This window comes from Bemisia tabaci, chromosome 2 (assembly GCF_918797505.1).
Source record: "Bemisia tabaci chromosome 2, PGI_BMITA_v3".
Lineage (NCBI taxonomy): Eukaryota > Metazoa > Arthropoda > Insecta > Hemiptera > Aleyrodidae > Bemisia > Bemisia tabaci.
Window position 1 is genome coordinate 27527226 of NC_092794.1, and position 21468 is coordinate 27548693.

Consider the following 21468-nt stretch of genomic DNA (forward strand, 5'->3'; position numbering starts at 1 on the left):
CATCTCCATCAGATGACGTATAATTGCATGCCATGACGTTCGTAAATGACAACTTTCGTCGTGTGCGTGTATACAGGAGGGATAATAAAGAACAAGCCTCTCAATGCCAGAATGCGCTCAATACGTATCGCAAACGATTACGAAAATGTGCAGAGCGAAATTTCACACCCTGTAGTTTCTGCCCTGCCGATTACGTAATCTTGCAAATCCTTGTGGTTCGACCCGTGTTCGACTCAGTTCGACTTTTCGGTATCGGTTTGGTTTGACTATTTCGACGGCACATTTGTAATCGCGGTACCGATAGTGAAAGGATTTCCGATAAGCGAAGGTGAGGTTACTCTCGAGCCCGTGGTAAAAGGAGAATACCTTGATTGCTTTGGTCCTTGGACAAGTCCTTACAGTGGAGTGTAATAATCATCATTGTGGAATTCCTGTCTAATGAACTTCAATCGATCCTCTGTCTCTACATTTTGTGAAACGTTCGTGTCCAGGCTGTAATCTTATTACAATCCGCTCGGAAGTTCTATTCACTCATAGCTGGAGAACACAAGGCTCCCATTGTTTTTCTTGCTGTTATCTAGGATTCAAACGTGAAAGATTATGGGTCAGATTTTCTCAGTAGTTCCAGGTAAGAGGATTGTTTCTAGCTCACGAATTGAGTAAATTATCAGCCTCCCTGAAGAGATGTAATGATCAAGTTGCCCCAGTATTCATAGGATTCTAATTTCAGAATAACTAAGTACCAGTTCACAAGTTACATTCAACTTTGGGATACAAGTTCTTTTCATGCATTAAAGCTTGTCAAATGAGCGTCACTGCAAGACATGGAGACTTATCATCAACAATGTGCCAAGTGGCAAAAAGTTGATTCCAAATTATTCTCAATTTTACTTCCGAAACCTGCCGCAGAGCACAACGTCAATGCTGTCTTGCAGACACTGCATGCACTACCTATGTGTCCGCGGCACTCAGTCCGATGCGCAGCATGTTGACCTTGGCGCCCAAAAGGAAATGCCATGTTCAGCTCAATGTCCGATTTTTTTGCCCTCAGCTTGTTATCGATGATAGGTCTTCCCTTTAGTGTTTTAGCCTAGCGCAGGGGCTAATTTGCTTCGCATTTTCAGGTGCAGACTCCACTGAAACTAAATTTTCTCGACCTTTTTTATTAATGAGGGTTTACCCGATATATTGTGTAAACTGCTCCCCTCAGGAATTGTATTTTAGCTTATTGTGCCGTTTTAAAATCCATCAATTTAAAATACTCATCGTTTGCCGAATTTGCTGTTTACATTCATCCTCATTACTAGGTGGCACCAGTGGACTTTATTTGCGGTGGTTTGAGATTGAAGCGACTTTTACGCTCTGATAAGATGTAATCTGTACTTACCTACTTGACTTCTAGAAAAAACATATTTTATTCTGTGAGTTTACAAAGTTCACTCTACTATTAATTACAAAGAACGAAAAAGAAAACAGAAAAAAAAATATCCCCCCCCCCCCAAACAATTTATTACCCACTCTCTATTTAATTTTCTTGAAAGTGGTGTACCCTACCCAATGTCAATCAAGTCATCAGGACGCACTGCCAACTTTCCACCGTTTTCTTCAAACTTTCTTCTTTCTTTTTCTCCCCTTTTCCATTTTACATGAAATGTTGCTGCATAATTCTTTAAAGATATTTTTTTTTCACAATCAATCATCAAAATTGAGCCAGCAGCACCTTTGTACATATAGCACAAATTGAAAAAAACGGTAAAAAATGGTCTGAAGGTGGTGTCTAAATGTGTATTTTCCCAAATGACTGCAAGTTTTATGATAGCATCAATTAAGGATGCACAACTGGACTGCATTTTGCAATTTTGAACTATAAATGCTGGCTCTTCTGGAAAAACACCTATGTGCGTAGGGAAACTAATGGTTCATACGTTGTTTTTAAACCGGGCTAAATTTATAGTTCCAAATTGCCAAATGTAGTACAACTAATACAGAAAATTCCTCGCCTTTTCATTTTTCCAGTAGGTCTCTCCATTTTAAAACCACCTTCCCCTGAAAATTTTCAAAGTGATGACCCTTTTTTAGTTCTTTACGTGCAAATTGCTGCGATTTTGCCGTGCCGTGAAATATTAAAAATAAACAATTTCACAACGGATTTGTTCAAAAGACGTAACTCCCACTTCACTCATGCAGAAAATATGCAATTTTATCATATTACGCACCAGCCTTCCCATTTTTTTAAATTTATCTTCGGGGGTGGTGCATGCATGCCAGGTTCTGGTGCCCCAAGCGTCTTAGCAACACGGTCGCTAAAATAAAAAGAAAGAGAGAAGAAGAGGAAAAAGAGGAGAAGAGAATGGAGAGTAACGATAAGCATCGAATGTACCGGGCAGCGCGCTGCCGTGCTAAGGAAGAACGCCGCATGAACATCCGAGAGTCAGGGCCGGATTGAAAGGGGGTGGCAAATCAAGGGGGCGGCAAATTTTGCACTTTTTTAAAAAAAATCGGATTTTGAAAAAAAAATTACAAACGAGAAGAGGCGAAAAAATCTCTCATTTCCTGAGAGTATAGTAATTTCTAATTTTGTCGTCTTTCAGTGATACAAGAGACGGCACCTATAGACCGTATTCGATAACGGTTCGATGTATCGTTTGGTTCAAAACAATAGAACATAACCTCAAACCAAACTGTAAGGATTTTAATTGGAAAAGCTGAAAATGAGAAATTTCCTGACAATTTCACTTTGCATTGGCATTTGGTACTCAAAAGAGTAAAAAATCTGTTTCAAAAGATCCGTTCTCTCAGATTTCTGAATTTACTTTTGAGGCTATGTTTATGTTTTGAACCAATCGATATCGATACAATCTCACCCGTTTGATGTATCGAATACGATCTATTAGTCGAGTCAGGAGAGAAACCCAACACGCAATTTGTCCTGGAACGGCGCGACTTAGAGAGAAATGATGACGAGGACTTGAGATGAAAAGGAGAAGCCTTCGGCGCGGCGGCCGGCATGTAATACATATTAGCGCCTACAAGACTGCACGAATACTTCACGCATTGCATCAAACATAGTGCGGTCAGCGGGAAACGCTTAGCGCCTACAAGACTGCGTGGATACTTCACGCATTGCGTCAAACACAGTGCGTTCAGCAGCGGTCGGCGTGAAACGCATAGCGCCTACAAGACTGTTGGAATACTTCACGCATAGCGCCAAACACAGTGCAGTCTGCGCGGCGCGGTGGCGGAAGTTAAAATCATTAAACTTTTATCTAACTCAGAATCACATTTATGTTTGTTCTTTCATAATTTGTTCCTTCATTTCTTATGAATTGAAGGCCTTGTCCACACACAGATAGGTCAAACACAGTGCGTTCAGCAGCGGTTGGCGAGAAACGCATAGCGCCTGCAAGGCTGTAGGAATACTTCACGCATTGCGCAAAAACAGTTCGGTCAGCGCGGTGCGGCGGAAGTTAAAATTATCAAACCATATTTATGTTTGTTTTTTCATAATTTTTTCGTGCATTTCTAATAAACTTAAATTTCGCGCAAAGTTCCGTGAACTTTTGCTAGTAGTGTTAATAGGGCTTTCCCAAAACATGTGTCCAACACGAGTAAACGCGTCTTTTGCACCCCTCCCCCGCTTGCACGTTCACTTGATGGTTTTTATTGATATTTCAAAACAAATGGGGAAGGGGCGGCAAAATACAGGCGGCCCATGAGCGGCAAGTAGGTAAATCCGGCCCTGCCGAGAGATGCCAAATTTTCTTCGATAAAATGCTTATTTTTGAGGAAAGTTATAAATATTTTCCCCTGATATGTTCAGAAACTTTAGGTGAAATTGCAAATAAAATTATCCAAAAAATTGGAAGGAAAATATTCATAAGTTTACCAGGAAATTCGTGTTTTATCCAAGGAAATTTGGCAACGCTTGCAGGCTCATACGACGTTTTTCCTCAGCACGGATAGCAAGCTACTCGAAAATAAAGTCATCTCGCAGTCGCAGCGTGCAATGACCGATGTATCGAGGCGATGAACGATGCGTGCCTCTGGTGGTAGACATCGCATCGCTCAATTGAACCTCGCCTTCAATTTCGCCGCATAGGCAAGAAACGTACTGGGGAGCGCGAATAGTCATAATCTATTCGAGAACGAGAAGCACACGCATTTTTATCGCTCCATGAACTTCGATGGAACAACCCATGAACCGCGGTTCCGTTCACCTATCACGGCTTAGTTATCGTCCATATGAAGGCCTCAAGCTTTATATGTTTAAACGTTCATATTCACTCAGCAGTTTGAAGTTTTGCGAAGCCGCATTACATTTAAACTTATTTTTGAACGCAAAATAAACGATCTCGCCTAGGATTGAACGTTTCGTTCCACGACTTCTTTTAGAAGTCGCCATTTGTAGGGCACCACAGGGATGCAGAGTAGGGCCAGATTTAGGGGGTGGCCGCATGGGCCGCGGTCCATGGCGGCAAATTTAGGGGGCGGCAAATGTTGCAATTGTTTCAAATGTAGGCATAAAAAAAGTCTGTTTTAGTAAAAAAATTACAAACGAGAAAAGGCGACAAAATCTCTCATTTCCTGAGAGCTAAAGTATAGTCATTTCTAATTTTTTCGTTTTTCGGTGATACAAGAGACAGAGCGTTTCATTAGTCTAGTCGAAAGAGAAACCAAACACGCAATTTGGCCTGGAGCGGCGCGGTACAGAGAGCAATGATGACGAGGACTTGAGATGGAAAGGAGAAGCCCTCGGCGCGCCGCCCCGCCGGTCAGCATGAAACATATATTAGCTCCTACAAGACTCGACGAATACTTCACGCATTGCGTCAAACGTAGTGCGGTCAGCACAGGTCAGCAGCGGTTGGCGTGAAACTCTTAGTGCCTACAAGATTGCATGAATACTTCACGCATTGCGTCAAAAACAGTGCGGTCGGCATGAAACTTATAGCGCCTACAAGGCCGTAGGGATACTTCGCGCATTGCGTCAAACACAATGCGGTTGGTGCGGCACCGGAAATTAAAATTATTAAACCACATTCATGTTTATTCTTTCATAATTTTTTCGTTCATTTCTTAAAAATGAAAAGCCTCGTCCACACAGAGATAGGTTTACGTAACTTAACTTTCGCGCCAAGTTCCGTGAACTTTTGCTAGTGTTACCTAACAGGGCTTTCACAAAAAATGCGCCCAACACGAGTAAACGCGCCTCATGCACCCTAGAGTCCCTTAATACTGAGAGTCAAGACAATTCGGCTCATGGATGTCACAAACGGGAATAAAGATTACAGAAATTGAACGTTTTTCGTAATCTTTGATCGGCCCATTCTCAAATGCCTTTCTCCGTTCCTCCTCTCATTCCGTTTGTTCCTTGCCGAACCCGTAATTCCCTGGTCCATTCCAGATTATAATCTTTGCAATTGGTGAAAATGTAATCTTTATTCCCGTTTGTGACACTGTGGAGGCCTAAAATACGGGAACCAATCAGAAATGGATTCAAATTGTCTTGACTCTCAGTATAAAGGGACTCTAATGCACCCCTCCTCCTCCGGCACGTTCACGTGATGGTTTGTATCGATGTTTCAAAACGAATGAGAAGGGGCGGCAAAGTACAGGCGGCCCACGGGCGGCAAGTAGGTACATCCGGCCCTGACGCAGAGAATGCTCGATCTCGCGCTCGGCGGGGGTGCGTGAACTTGAAGAAAAGCTCTCAGAAATAAAACAGGGGTAAAATTTGCAAGAGTCATGTATTCGTAAGTCGAAATTCGAAGGAAAACAGAAGAAAGAGGTCCTCATTTTATTTAGGGTGTCTGCAAGTCCGAAAATAGCACTGATTTTTCAAGGGCGGTCCGGAAGTTCTGAAAAAGTGCGGAATCCTGCAAGAAGATCCGGATTTTTTTCATTTTTTTTGTCACTTTTGTCGCAATTTGAGCGGGAAATTCAAATTTTTGAAATTTGCCGAATTTTGTCAATTGGAGGTACTGAGAAAGTACTGAATTTTTCTGTTCAGGAAGTACTGAATTTCTTGGGAATGTACTGAAAAAGTACCGTAAAAGTACTGATTTTTGGCCAGCCTGTTTCAGTAGACACCCTGTTTATATTGGTGTTCAGTTTCTTGAAATACTGACGCGGGAAATGCTGCGGGAAAGTGTGAAAAGCCGGTGGACGGGAATGGTGGAAATTGTGTAAGCTCCGAAGATTCTGGTCTGCTGCCCTGCCATCACTTTTTCAGACCAAGCAGGAGGCCCTAGGTTCTCTTCAGGCCTCGAGGCAAATGTCTTAAAGATATCATGATCTGTAGTAATTTGAAACGACCTTAGCTTCATTTTCACCAATGTCCGAGTAAAAAAAAAATCTGCTTCGATTTTTTCATCTCACTTTTTACCAAATATTGACAGTATAAGAACGGAGGAACTTTATAGTATGCATGGTACAAAACTATTAGCGTCGCTTGTTTTGTATAGTTTCCGATGGTGAAACTAGGAAAGCACGTAGCACGTATCTCGGCTGCATGTCTCAGAATATTCGCTCCTTTCTATGGTCTGTTTGTTCAAAAGATAATGATTAATATTCTTCATGAAATGCACAATTGAAGGGCTTGAACAACAAGGCGTATAAGTGCAGTTTTTGAAAAAATTGGGATATCGATGATTTCAAGTTAAAATAGTCCTACTGCATATTCTGTGAAAAATTCGCTCCCAAAATTCGATTTTTGAACATCAATGAGTCAGGTTGAACTTTCTTTCCGCCGTAAGAATCCGTGTCATTTCGAAACTTCAAACACGTATTTCTCGAAATAGCAAAAACTGCACTTATGCGCTCTGTCCTCCAAGCCCCTCTGTTGAATCAGTGAGAACGAAAACACACCAACTCGAACAAGTGAAAATAATCAAGACGCACATAAAACTGCATAGTAGGTGAAGAAGTTCTCTCTGAAAAAAATATTTTTGGTGCCGAGAGACAAGCACTGAAGGACATTGGAAGGTCTAAGTTAGGAATAGATGCGCTTATGGCAATGACCTGTATGAAAATGGATTGTCTTTAAGGAAAATATTGAGCATTTTTGGGTTACCGAGTTGGTGTGTTTTCGTTCTCACTGATTCAATTCACGTCTATGTGCGTCCTTCCTCCCAAAAAATCAAAAATATTCCGAAAAATTTTCAACGTCGGAAAACCGATTTAAGTACCTGTATGTTCTCTTAGTTTGACAATGGGTTTTGTGTCCTCTTGCCATTCGTTATTTAATTATCTTTATTTATTTTCATGTTCCATTGTTTTACGTGCCTGTTACAGCCCTGCCTGCGTTCCTGTAATATTTGAATGATTGTAACCTTCGGCGAGCATGCAATATACAGTCTTTAATGAAAGCCATCTTTAAATTTCGGCAGTGCTTGAGTGCCAGAGTTCTCCCTCTCTTCTGTAAATCAAGCTCCACGATGTCATCTGGTGAGAATCTCTTGTGTTTGTTTTTTTTTTCGTCACCATGGTGTCGGATCCTCCTATTTTCTCTCTCTTGGCGAAGGGCGGGAGGAGGGGGGGAGGGTTAGGGATTCGGGCCGGGTTGTGTTGGTATGCGTCCAATATTTTCTCGCCACTCCAAGTAATCGATCCTTTAAAATAAATGTCTTGTCTTCGGAAGTTCTCTCTTAAATCTGCACCAGCCTTTTTTCGAGTAGGATAGTAAGGGTATCAGTGTCTTTAATCCGCTCCTCTAAACTTGAAATGCTAGAAAGTCTGTGTGCGAGTTGCCAGGTCTCCTACGTCTTTCATGCATGGAGTTCTTTTGAAAAGTGTGCACGACTACATTGCCATGATGCCAACGATGCCGCAGGCACTCCAATAGTAAATGACTACAAAGAAATACAAATTAAACAGTTAGGTGGGCTGAAACCACTTTTGAAATTGCTTAGTCCGTCAAGCGTTGCTGTTTGAAGTAGCCGTAACGAATTACCGACCGTGACATTGTAACCGTAACGTCGTGGGTTTTTACTTTCTCGCTCTTCTTGCGTGTAGAGGAGGTAATGTCATCCTGAAAAAAACAAATGCAAATCGACACCCCTCCCTTCATCACGCAGCCTTCAGTTAAAGTGCGTAACCCAACTGACCCCAAAAACTTTATTTGCGTAGAGTTTGAGCTGAAACCTGGTCAGTTTGCTCCAATGCGTGATAAGCGCACTTCTAAATAATTATCATTCAAAAGTTTGACCGCGATTTTAAGGAGAAAAGTCATCAGTTGTATGATCCGTCGACTTGGAAAATATTTCACTCCTGCACCGTTAATCAAAGAATATGGCGCCATTTTTCTGGAATGATTGCATCTATTGCATTGCCGCACGTATGTATTTGAATTTCATTTTCTGAAACATGGGTCGAAATTTCGTCACGTAGAATGAACAGCACTTCGACCAACCGCGGCCGCGAAGTGGCGGCCGTGTCGTATCTGGAAGGACACCCTACCGTTTTCGCACAGAAATAAATAAGATTTATTACATTAAAAAGGATCGGTACCTTGACATTTTTTTTCTTTTTGAGCTGAAAACAGTACCTGGTCAATATTCGTTCATCAAAGATTTCGCCAAGTCCAATTTTACACGTCAAAAAAAGTTTATGATTACCTGGATATTATTTTTTTTTTTTTTTTTTTTTTTTTTTTTTTTTTTGCGCGTAAGATTTGCGCTTGCCATCCGCGATTTTGTTCGAAAATCGGGGGCGATTTTGCGGTTGAATTCGGGAATTTTCTACTCTCCCGCTTTCGATATTTCTCGAAAAACTTGTGAGATTTTCCGAATCTTAATCCTCCAACTTATTTTGTAAAGAGAACATTTCAATCGTTACACCATTGGGAACAGTGTTCGAAACTCACCTTCGAGTTTCAGGAGCCATTTGGCGCATGAAGCTCAATGTTTAGGGCCCATTGAAGACTTTAAGGGCCAAATTGACTTTTTGCCTATGTATCACGGCGCATATAGTGACAAGTTAGACGCAAGATAATTGCGTTATAGAACTAGTAGCTATCACTTGGGGGAAATTTCGAAAAATCACCAAACTGCACCAAACAGAAAAACGAGGATTTTGTGGGGGGGGGGGGGGGGGGCAATTTTTAGGAGCCACGATGGCACAGAGCCTTCATCTTTTAGGCGCCATGATCGATTTTTTAGGCGCATTTGGCGCGTTGGCGCCTGTGAGTTTCGAACACTGGGAATTTCAGTACCTGCAATCTAAATAAGAAGTAAGAACCGCGTTAAACAGAAAGGAACCAAGCCACATAGCTATTGCCATTTAATCGGGCAATTTAAGCTTTTACATGAAAACGGTTTTGCGGATTTTTGTGCAAATTTCAATGAATTTTCTCCATAATACTAATAATAATATTTTCTCATAATACAAAGCAAATTCCATAAAATTTTCAAAGGAATCCGCACAAACGTTCTCTCGTAAAAAATCAAATTTCCCTGTTAAATTTGGCATTAGCTGATGTGACTTGGTTCCTTTCTGTTTAACGTGATCCATATGTGGTCCCTGTAAAAACTTTGAATAGTGCTTCGCAGAGTTGTTGCAAAGAAATTCTCATATACTCATTACAATAAACACATTTAAGATTCCTTAAATTTTTTTGCAAGACTACTTGCCCTTGTCCCCTGCCTCTGGTGTATGGAATCCCTCTCCGCTTGTTTTTGTATCCTTTTGAAATTCAAGCGATTCTAATTCTGATGTATATTTGATCAGTTCCAGAAAATGATGAAGTGGAAGGAGTGGTTTGCAAAGCGTCGGAATTGGCTGACAATAGGTGAGGTTTACAAATACTTCACTAGCTTGTTGTAGGATCTAGTAATTCAGAGGAATGTTACGAGACCACACAGGTTCAGCTTCTGAACTTGGTTGATTTTAACAGAAATTCACCAAGTTCCATCAAGTTTTAACTGAGGAAAAGAGATTTGAAGTTTTAAACCTCTGTAAGACTCAATATCAAGGAAAAAGCTTAGCAACTATTTTCTTGCTTAAAGTACTTCCCCCCCTTTTTTTTCATTTTTGATAGGAGAAAATTTACGCCAAATTATATTTTAATCCATTCCACACTCATTTTTTTCAAAATCCAATTTGATGGGCTTCTGTCAAGTTCTGTCCAACTGTAAGTAGATTGGAATGAAGTAATGTGTCCGGAACATGCTCTTATAAACCTGCATTATTTTAACGATATTATATTGGTAGCTTTTATTGCTCTTATTCGTTGTCATCTCCTCCATGCAAGAATTTAACCTTATGTTCTCATTTAAAAGTAATTATTGTTGGGTGGGTTGACTTGGTTAAGGGCACCATAAGAGTAATTTTCAAAATTTCGAAATGTGTTCGCATGATCCATTCAGCTGAAAAATGTTTCACTTTTTAAGCGAGGAATTTTTATTGCACATACTATCCCTGCCCAAAGAATGGGAAAAGTGCACAATCTTGGAGGTGTAGCTATGTAAAAAAAATAAATGAGTAAACAAACGAAGGAATAAAACTATTCTGTGTTGTCTTCTTGTTCCAGTATGAAAGAATTCCCTCTTGGTGAAGATGGAGGAAAAGTTTTAGTGGTAAAACAACATGGTGAAATATTTGCAGTTGGCTCCAAGTGCACCCATTATGGAGCACCTCTTGCAAACGGAGCACTAGGAGAAGGCCGCGTAAGGTGTCCATGGCATGGAGCTTGTTTTAACATAAAATCGGGTTGGTATTTTTTTTTATACATTGACTGTCAGGGTGTTTTTTGTATGTGTTTCCTCTGATGCCAAAGTTCCCGTTTCGTGACAATGAAAAAGTAAAAGAAAAAATTGGGAAAAATAAAAAATAATAAAAAAACTGAGGAAAAAATATGTGTGTTTGCCACATAGTTGACAGGTTATGGACCATGCATTTTTATATGAGGCTTGGGACCCGTGGCGTCAGAGAATTACTTGAAATTGGCCTGTTGTTAGGGGTGACCAGGTGGATGTATCAGCAGAAGCTTTTGCACTTCGTCTTTGATTCTGCTTTTTATTACCTGTCAGCATGAAATCAATTGCGAAACCTAACCCATAATTTGTTTATGTTTAGGAGACATTGAGGATTTTCCAGGACTGGATAGCTTACCATGCTACAAGGTGGAAGTTACATCGGATGGAGATGTCAAAGTCAAAGGGAAGAAAAGTGACTTGACGGTGAGCAAGCGGGCAAAACAACTGACCTGCAGGGATCCTGTGAACTCGCAAGCCATAGTCATCATTGGAGGAGGTAAGCTAATTTTTTTTTTTTTTAATTTGACGTGTTTATAAGAAAAAATGAAAAAAAAATTGGTGAAGATATTGTGTTTTTGAAAAAAACAGTTAAATTTTGTAAACTTTTATTGATATAAATCAATAAAATTTTTAGATCTAGATCTAAAAAATTCATTAGTCAACCTGCATACATCAAGATGAAAAACGTGGTGAAATTTTGGAAAGAACGTTGAAAAAGGTAAAAAGAACCCAAAACGTTTTAGCTGATGAAGAAATGTTTTCCTCTAGGCATACCGGTTTCGGTTATTTTTTATTCTTCTTAGTTTGATTTCTTTTGTCTGATCGATAGTGACTGCGTAATTGGCTTAGCACTTGAAACATTGCAGGCTCCTCTTACCTTTTTTAGCCTTGTTTCCTGCATTTTAGTATTGTTTCTCATCTCGTTGTATGTGTTGCAGACTGCTCATAGTTTTCTTTGTCCTCATTTAAGTATGCTGAGATTCCAGTTGTGGGAACTGCAGCACAACTCAGCCTTGCCTTGTTTGGTGTTTAATTCTCAGGTTCAGCAATGCATTTATTCTCCTCTTGAGTGTTGATCTCTACATTTTATGTGTCCCTCAAGTAACGTAGGAATATTTTTAGAAGGTATTCATTTATTTACAATGTAGGTTTCTAAATATTATGTTGAATTTCCATCAGGCGCTGCTGGGGCAAGCTGTGTAGAGACAATCCGCCAAGAAGGCTTTACAGGCCGAGTTGTTCTTATCAGCAAGGAGCCTCACTTACCTTACGACCGTCCTAAACTTAGCAAAATGCTTGATGTAGATGTCAAAAAAATTTATCTCCGCTCAGAGGACTTCTACTTGGTAAGTGAACTTATGAACATGTTTCACAAAAGATTTGAATGAAATCCCCTGAAAAGTGCTGGACTTTTGCTTGTATATTAAATAATGGTATGATTTTTCATTTTTGAAAAGAACAGAAACTAGATTGAGCCATTTTAATTACAGAATGGGGATTAATTACACTGATAAAGCTAAAAATTTCGGATCCATTGCTCCATTCTCATGGTAGTGCATGGTATTTTTTTGGTGGTGAACTTTAGCTTGTTGGTTGACTCATTAAAAATAACTAGTAACAGCTCTAGATAATATGTGAAGTCTTTATTTTATAAAGATTGTTTTTATATGAAACTGATGAAAACATTACTAATTTGCCTCTACACATTTGCAGTCTTACCATTGGTTTCTATCCATGATATTTATATTTTAATTTGTCAATTGTACCTTAATCCTATCTATTTTTCAGAATAACGGCATTGAAATTTTAAAAGGGGTGGAAGCCACTAACATTGATACCAAAGGAAAAGTTGTCACATTATCAAATGGCGAATCAGTCAAGTATTCCTCGGTCTTCATCGCCAGCGGCTCCAGGTAAGCTGGACTCCTGCCCTGGGCAGAATTGAGATCAATGAAAAGCTTTTTGTTTCAAGGCCATAGCTATAATTTTGAAAAATGTTTCCTTAGGCAAGCTCTAAATTTCTATATGTATCTCCTTTAAGCCAAATATTAGGTCAGAGACCATTTTCCTTCATCTCAGTAAGTCTCTTTTGGATAAACGGAGGTAATTTTTTTGTATGCAGTAAGGTTCAGATTATCTGCGGCACTGAGAAACCAATCCACTCAGGTCAGTCATTCTTGTGGACGAGTTTTGAGACCTGCATTGATGACAGGAAACTTCTATGCAGTATATTTCAGATAGGAGCATTTCAAGATGAGTCAATTTAACATCTTACAGGCCACGCTCAGGTCGTGCGTGGATCTTAAAAGATTTACAACAACTGATGTGTGTGGGTTGGTTTTGGGCAGTGAAGAACTCGGTGATGCAACAAACGCAGTGATAAACAGGGTTACTTTAATGTGATACCATTATTCAAAAATGGTAAATGATCAAAAATTACCAAACACAGCACCAAGGTAAAAGAAAGAAGAAATTTCCGTCTTGAAAAAAATTGGAAAATTATCACGATACAACTACTGGTAAAGGGAAAAGCACCATTTTTTTTCTTATTAAAATATGAGCACAAACAAAAAAATGTTACTTTGAACACATAAATAGGGCAAGATGTAACAACAGCTATCCGACGGCATCTTAGTGTAAGCATAGAAAAATACGGTCTCTCATGCAACTTAAAGCATGCGGCTTGATGCAAATATACGCGTCTCTTACCCAGTGATTACCGCTTTTCTCATGAAAATTTCTTCAGTACTCCGTTGCCTCTAGAATATTTTTCAGCAGAGTTGGTATTTTAATTTTCAGGCCGCGCACAATGAAAGTACCAGGTTCTGATCTGAACAACATTTTCACAATAAGGGTTCCTGAAGATGCTAAAGCTATTTTCAGTCAACTTACACCCAAATCAAACGTTGTTGTTGTTGGATCTTCATTTATAGGTAATGTGATACACGCTTTTTTCACCTGCATTCTAAACGTAATAACTCATGAACTTATCAATTGTTTAAAGTATTTGTTAGGTGAAAACCAAGCCCCCAATTTCATCTTCTAGCCTATGTTCTGGCTTTCTGACCTGTAAAACTTTCGAGTATTGTTTCTGCCAATTGAGTGGGACTTATGTGTTTTGCGTTTGAAGATTGAACCCAATTTTTTAAATATCATTATGAGAAGCATCCACTTTGGTACTTGATCATTCTTTAAAGCTTACTTTATCTTATAGAACTAATGTAAACAAAAAACCCTCTCCTTGCATGACCATCCTCTTACCATCTCAATCAGTGGTTATTATTTATGTATCATTAACAATATTTTATGTCACAGGAATGGAAGCTGCCGCATTTTGCGTTGGCAAAGTGAATTCAGTTGTAGTGTTGGGGCGAAGCTCGGATCCATTCAAAGAGACCCTCGGTGAAAATGTCGGCTCCCGAATCAGGCACCTGTTTGAGAACACCAAGGGTGTTATAATGGAAATGAACGTTCAGGTCACAGAATTTGGAGGCAAAGATGGCAAAGTTTCCTCCGTCAAGCTGAACGATGGGCGGACGTTGGATGCAGACGTAGTCATTGTCGGAATAGGAGCTATTTTCAATTCAGAGTTTCTGAGTCAATCAGAAGTTGAAACTACCGGTAACGGAGCTGTTCAAACAAATGAAGTAAGTTGGCGCAATAATTTTTTAAAAAGTGGTGGAGTACATTGTCAGTTGACTCAGGACTGCACTTGTTGAGACAAGACTGTTCTTTACATCGGTCCCCTGCACTTGATAAATTGCGATAATTTACCGTTTCTTTTTGAAATGATCTGATAGAGAGACCCTTTTAGTTAGAAATGAGTGCTAATGAATTTCAGTGCAAGACTGAGGGGGAGGTACTGACACCCTTTTAACTTCATTTTGTACCTGTAGGTGATTCCATGTGTAATTTTTGACATTCAGGCCATATTTTTAGTGTTTCCTTTTCTTCTTAAACATGGATTTGCACACACATATGGATATGAATACCTGGATTGTTGGTCAAACTGTTTCAACAAACCAAGTATACATAAAAAAACAAATTTTTAGGAAAAACGAATCTAATCAGCAACTTATACGTTGTATGAGGAGAATCTAGATTTTAGTTTAGATTCACTTATTTAGCATATATTTTAGCACCGAGGTCATCAGCAATTTTATCGATAAAGTCGATCTTGGACAGTATTTAAGAACTTTTAGGAACCGTTGCAAAATGGGTAACCAAACAAGGTATGAACTCAAGTGCTCCTAAGGAACTTAGCATGATATCTTTTCAAACTTTTTCGTCGAAACTGATTCTTACCCAGGGAAGTTTTGAAATCAACTGCTAAAAACAATAATAAGTATTTATAGAGAGTTAAGTAGTCGATAGGCACAAAAACAAATTACATTATTTGGATGATTTGTGTTCCATTTGAGTAGTGTCACATTTATGTGTTAATATCTATATCAGAAGTTGATTTCCTCTCCATTGTAGCAGTTGTCTTGGTAAAATTATAAGAAGGGAAAATGTAATATGGTGCTTCGATTCATACCTTGTCTAGTGACCCATTGAGATCTCTAGTAAGATCAGAGATATGAGTTCTTAATAATAATAATAATCTGTTCATGGACATTCCATCTCAAAGCCTCAGAGCAAAATAATGGCTGAATTTTTAAAATAACTCTTTTTGTTTTTTGTGGCTATTTATTTATAAAATCTTTGATTCATTGTTGCAGTACCTTCAAACTAATGTGGAAAATGTCTATGCGGGAGGCGATATTGCTCATGCACCTGTTTTTGCCATTGGCAACAAAAAAGCAGCGATTGGCCACTGGCAAATAGCTCACTATCATGGTCATGTTGCTGCCAAAAATATGGTTGGAAAGAAAACTTCACTGAGGACTGTTCCATTCTTCTGGACCATGCTCTTCGGTATGAGCGTCAGATATGCAGGTATGTAAATGATGTAATCCTAAGACTCATAAGCCAAGGCAAGGAAAGCCTAATAATAGCCTGCAACTGTTTTTATGCAATATCAAGAGTTTGAAGCTAGCAGAAGCTTTAGAAAATTATCAACAAATATTCAATGGAAGACACTTTTTTTTCACTTAAAAGAATAGGTTACAAATAATTTGGTGTATTGTTGTGCTAGTAGAGCATGTACTATCGCCGAATTTAGTTTCACGTAGAGTCTCTGGTTACTATTTAGCGACGGCGCGGCGCGGCGCGTTGCCAGATAACGCTCTCATGAAGACGCACTGGTTCCTTTGTGAGCGCGTAGTCACTAACACAGACGCACATGAAACACACACAGACATTTTCACTCATTCACCGTGAGAATTCACGTTTTTGGCTCTTTGGAATGTAAACAAAGATTCGTAATGACGTATCGCGCATCGATTCCCATTCTCACTTGCCTCTTGTTCTTGTGACTAGAGCAAGGAAGAAAGGACCTCATTCCAAATAGTCCGTTTCAACCTTGGCCTGATCTTCGAAATATTTTCAAAGTTGATAGAGGATCTCCTCCCGAGTCTAAAACACTGACGCATTTTGAAATCGGACGATCACGGAGGGAGGGGGAGGGGAGTCAAAGTAAAAAAATTAAACTCGCAATATCTCGCTAACACTTTGTCGTAGAAAGATGATATTGGTCTCAAAATGTAGAGGAAACCACCAGCTTTCAGGCGATAATTACAAAATTGGTCCATTTTGGAAATTTCATCCATTGTTGCCACGTTGTCGAAGTTCAAATGTTCAGTTTTTCACCTTTTTAGCTGCGACGTTGAAGGAATCGCACAAAAAGTAATCCAAGTATTTTTTGATGAAAGTAGACCGTTTAAGCTTTAAAACAAGCACAAGTTCATCCTGAGGAAACAAGTTGGAGGAGAGATATGATTTTTCAAAGTGGATGTGGTACACTTGGACCTGGTTTGTTCCGAGTCCCAAGATCACCAAATGCCCCCAAACCAATCACGAATTGCAAGGTTGTGCATTTTTATACCCCATTATAGCCAATTCCCGAAAAAAATTATTAAAAAAGAACAAAATATCGAGACATATGAATTGATGGACTTAAATTTACAAAGCTCAAATGGTACGATTTGATAAGCAATTCCTCTTTTTTCCTCTTATTTCTACCGAGCGAACCGTTGAAGGTAAACATACATTTTTTTAAGATCGAAAACTTTGATTTCCCTGTATCCATTGCATATTACTCATTTATCCTGATCTTGTCATTTTTGACGAATGATTTAATCTAGGAGTGACCTATAAAGGTATCGCCCCAGCTAAAAATTGAAAATTTGAACTACGGCAACGTGACAGCAATGGATGACATTTTCAAAATGGACCAATTTTGTCATCATTGTCTGAAAGGTGGTGGTTTCCTCTATATTTTGAGACTAAGATCATCGCTTTACGACAAACCGTTCACGAGATATGCGAGTTGAAATATTTATCTTTGAACCCTTTTCTCTCTATCCGTACTTGTTTGATTTCAAAAATCGTCGGTGTTTTGGACTCGGAAAGTGATTTTCTATCGCGAAAAATTAAAAGCGCGATGGCGTGAGTCGTGAGGCGTGAATTCGCAATATGCTCTTCTCTAGGCTGTTAGTCAGATCCGCGAGAAAAGTTAAAAAGCGAGGCCGGATTACGTTTTTCTTACCTTCGACTGTGTTGCTCACGTAGCCTTTAAAGCACCACTACAAGTGAGACAAACGAAACCAACACAATAAGGAAATGGAGCTAGGGAGAGGACTCGCGTTGATCACGGCGCAGAGATACGACTATTCGTGCTTGATGGATGTCCGTGTTGCATCTGCAAAATTGAAGGCGCAATGGCCCGGGGCATGAACTCGCAATGCTCCGCTATGTGCTGCCAATGAGGTGTCTCTTAGATTCAGGAGGAAAAGTTAAAAAAGAGGCCCAAATAGGTCCCTCCTTTCTTCGACTGTGTTGATTTGATATTCGATTCTTTTTTGGAATGATTTGCAGACCAACATCTAAAGCTCGCGTGAACCGGCCCCATCCAATCTGCGGGGCAGGTTTTGTTAGGAAGCCTCGCAATTTGACCCGGCTTCAGCATTTAAGTGTTAATAAAAATATCATTAAAATGACTGCACCTTCCTCGCAAAAAGTCAGTATTCAACATTGGATCCAAAATAGGCCATTCAGTCTGTGAATTTCAATAAAATTTGGTTATGCTATCTCACAAAGTTAGGCTTCAATTGTTCGGTCACGTCTGTAAATATTCTCATTTCCAACAAAATTATTGCTGAATGGATCTTCCTGCCGTATATACCTGATGCATTTAATTGATTTGTTCCTATCTCTTTTTTTTACTTGCCCTACTAAACACCTTGTCCTTTGCTAGACTCAACACTCTTTTTCCCTCTCTCTCTCCTTCAAAATTTCACCTTGTACTAACTAGATTGCATGTTTCATTTTCCAATCGAGGAAGTTAAAAAGATCTTTCCAGCTGTCATGTTTCTTGGGTTCATCATTTTCAGACTTTTAGTGTTTAAAAGCAGTATTTTAGGTGGCCAGATCTGCCTCAGAATCTCTAGAAAAAACGGAGCTTGGATGCGTCTGGTAGCTGTGATTTGTTCTCTTTTTTTTCGTTTCACAAGTCCATCGGTTACTTTAACACGCTCAATTTTATAATTTTTTCTCTGGGGGTGCATCCCCCCGGGAAATATCATACGACACCCCCTTAACCGGCCAAGGGTCCACGCTCTTAGATGTGAGCCAGTCCGTCCATGCGAGGAACGTTTAATTTTACGAGGGAACTGGTGTCCGATAGAAATGAATAAGGTAATTTTTGGATCGAGTAATACAAAAGGATACAGGTTATTGCACGTCCAACGAATGTCTCTCACTTTTTCTAATAACAATTTTTCTCCAGTCAAATGACATAATGCGCTTGTAAAGCCCCAAGTGGAACGCATCATTTTGTTTTTCGTCCGAAAGAACGGAAAAATTATTTTATCTAGGTCCTTAATGGAGGACCTTCCACTAACTATATGTTTGCTGCTAGATCAGAGAATGGCCGTGTTTTTTTTTTATATATACTTCTGACCAATATTTTGGAAATCCGAAGGTTTATACAAATGCGTATTTTTGGCATCTGAATAAGGGTTTTTTTTGTTGCAAACTCGATCTTTCGGAAAATTAGTGGGTTGTGGAAAATACAAAGGTCGATTCGGGGTCAGAAGCAAAAAATAAGATATAGTAGCTCAATTATAGCTATCTGAATAAAATGATTTTTTGTCCTTCCGGACTCAAAACAACGGATCAGTTTTATATATGATTCGTGGGTGGATAATGCCATTTTGACCGGAAAACTCTCATCAGAAAAAGGGAGACATGTTTTTTGGACATGCGGTATGCAATACATGTCTGGCTAGTGTCTATGTATCCTTGGCCCCTAAATTCAAGAATTACTTCGGTTTTTCTCGATCATGCATCAATTTCCAGAAAATCAAATTTTCCTTGGAAAATTCATTTTTAAATAATCCCAATTTGCCTGGAAAATGGCAGAGACAGGGACAAACCGAGGTCATACTTGGACCCAGGGCTGAATATTACACGAGAATTCGCTAATGAAGCATTTATTTTTTTTTTTCGGTGTATACTTGTGTAATCTTTCATATTCAACAGCGGACCAGTTTTGCGTCAATTTCAAACTTCCTGCGCGAAGAATTATATCCTGAATTAAGAAGTCCTTTGGAACAAGGGTGTGTGTCAAAAAGGTAGTTCCGCGGAAATCGCATTTGAAAGTTCAGAAGTGCATTGCGTTGGTACTAGCCAATATCTTCGCACGAAATTTAATTAGTTTGAAAGAACAAGTCTTTGAGAGTATACTTGCAAAAACGGAACATTGTGACTACATTCCCCTATGATCCCTACAAGATAACGTGGATCGTTGTGTAAAAAGGGTGGGGGGGGGGGGGGGCACGACTTTTTAATACACTATGTATATTTCCTGAAACTAGGAAGAATCCAGTTTCAGAAAACGCGTTCTCCGGAAAGAGGGCGGATGCGCGCATACGTCTTTGTCCCAAAGAACTCCATGTAACCTGCCGGCACGGCGGTGTCTAGAAGAAAAAAGTCAGTTGCACCTCATGAAATTTTAGCTCTATTTTCGAGTGACCGCGGTGTTGCGCTGTCAATTATGGGTTTGCACCTATAGATGCTTGTCTGAGGGATATTTTCTTGAAAAAGTAGCAGATTTGTCAATTGTTCATGTGCCTCCGTTTTCCTCGTTGGCATGAGATGAGATAGGTCTAGTCAGCACCCGATATCTCCGAAACGCGCCACACCGCGCTGCGCCTCGTCGCACAGTTTACATTTGACTTGGAACGGCCTATGCGTGAAACTAAATTCGGCGATAGTAAATTTGCATCATAACTAAACAAGTTCCAGCCCAGACTATATAGATTTTAACCTGATATGACTCTGACTCAAAATGTTGATTCTTGAATCGCAAACCTCAAACTGTCATAATGCCTGTTTGGTTAAACAGTTTTGAACTTTTGTGGTGCTGAAAACCTTCCTCTGAACAGTGGTAAGAGTATCTCAATTTTGAGTTTTTCTACTCAAAGTTCCTTTACTCCTTTTCCGTGTGTGTGTCAAAGGTTAAACGCCTGGTTCTATTACCTTCGGTTCAATTTAACCCTCACTAAAGCAAAACTTTTAACGCCATTTTTGGGAATTTTAGGGCTTGCATGATGCAATTTAAAGTTCAGATCAAGTGACATTTTCGATTCTAGTGGAACATTTTGAAACTGAAAAGCTTAATATCAGGTTGAAATTCAAGAGGTACCCAGAGTGCTTGTTAGTTATTAGCCAGAAGATGAGTCTGTAACAAGAGATAATAGAACCAGGCCAGAATATAAAAGATCATCGACCTGTAATGTTCAAAAATCATCGTAACTAACCATGTGATTCCTGTGATAAACTTGTGATTGAACTAAACCATAATTTTGATTTCACTGTATTCGTTTGTTTACCAGGCTATGGTGGCGGTTTTGATAAAGTTGAGGTCGTCCATGAAGACATCTTAAAATTTGTGGCGTACTATTTACAAAAAGATGAAGTAGTTGCAATTGCAACGCTTGGTAAAGATCCCATCGCGGCTAAGTTCGCCGAATTACTTTATGAAGGCAAGAAGCTTACCACATCTGATATCAAGGACAATGCTTGGGTGACTGCTGCGAAAGCCTAGGAAAATGTCTCCATCAAGTTATTTTACCATTATTTTTCAATATTTCATCATCATTCCTTAAAAAGCTTTCTGAGATTGGGCCACTCAACTTAGCCACTCATGTAACTTAAATTTTGAGCACTGTTGAAAAGTGTAAAAAATCTATGCCTTGATTCCTAACATTTATATTTTTTACCTAATTTATTTTATGTTTTATAATCGTGCTGTTAATAATTAAATAATTAATTAGTCATTGAACCTTTGTCTTTTGAATGCCCCCTGCTTTTAACCTGTTTAAGGCAGTCTGTGTAAATGGACACAAAAGTTGAGAGTTTTTCTCTCCACATTTTTATGCCCTCTTAAAACACTAGTTCCTGCACATAAAACAATGTGTTTCATAATTTTCTGAGAAAAGTTGTATTTTGATCTGGATCCGTATGTGGTTGGTTATTATTCAATGGTTTGGTAAACTTAAGTTTGAAAAACTTCATTTTTTCGGGTTTTCGTTGTTTAGTTATGAGAGTT

At 39.3% G+C, this 21468-nt stretch overlaps 1 protein-coding gene across 2 annotated transcripts; it reads left to right on the forward strand.

Moving 5' to 3' along the window:
* Positions 1–265: 265 nt before the first annotated feature.
* Positions 266–21201, forward strand: LOC109032506 (apoptosis-inducing factor 3). 2 transcript variants are annotated; one of them, XM_072297058.1, is made up of 11 exons: positions 266–628; positions 7294–7446; positions 9727–9787; positions 10529–10707; positions 11074–11250; positions 11934–12100; positions 12543–12667; positions 13554–13687; positions 14070–14401; positions 15476–15692; positions 20753–21201. In XM_072297058.1, the coding sequence occupies exons 2-11, from the start codon at positions 7362–7364 to the stop codon at positions 20962–20964; spliced, it is 1689 nt and encodes a 562-aa protein (XP_072153159.1). In that variant the 5' UTR covers positions 266–628; positions 7294–7361; the 3' UTR covers positions 20965–21201. The 2 variants fall into 2 exon arrangements, with proteins under 2 accessions (XP_072153159.1, XP_018900219.2); XM_019044674.2 differs by lacking the exon at positions 7294–7446.
* Positions 21202–21468: the final 267 nt, after the last annotated feature.

What these genes read in the sequence shown, in the direction of transcription:
- LOC109032506 (XM_072297058.1), top strand. Translation starts at nt 7,362, where the DNA reads ATGAAAGCCATCTTTAAATTTCGGCAGTGCTTGAGTGCCAGAGTTCTC. An exon ending in CATAGTCATCATTGGAGGAG is followed by an intron (nt 11,251 to 11,933) that starts GTAAGCTAATTT and finishes AATTTCCATCAG; the next exon opens with GCGCTGCTGGGGCAAGCTGT. An exon ending in TGTTGGATCTTCATTTATAG is followed by an intron (nt 13,688 to 14,069) that starts GTAATGTGATAC and finishes TTTATGTCACAG; the next exon opens with GAATGGAAGCTGCCGCATTT.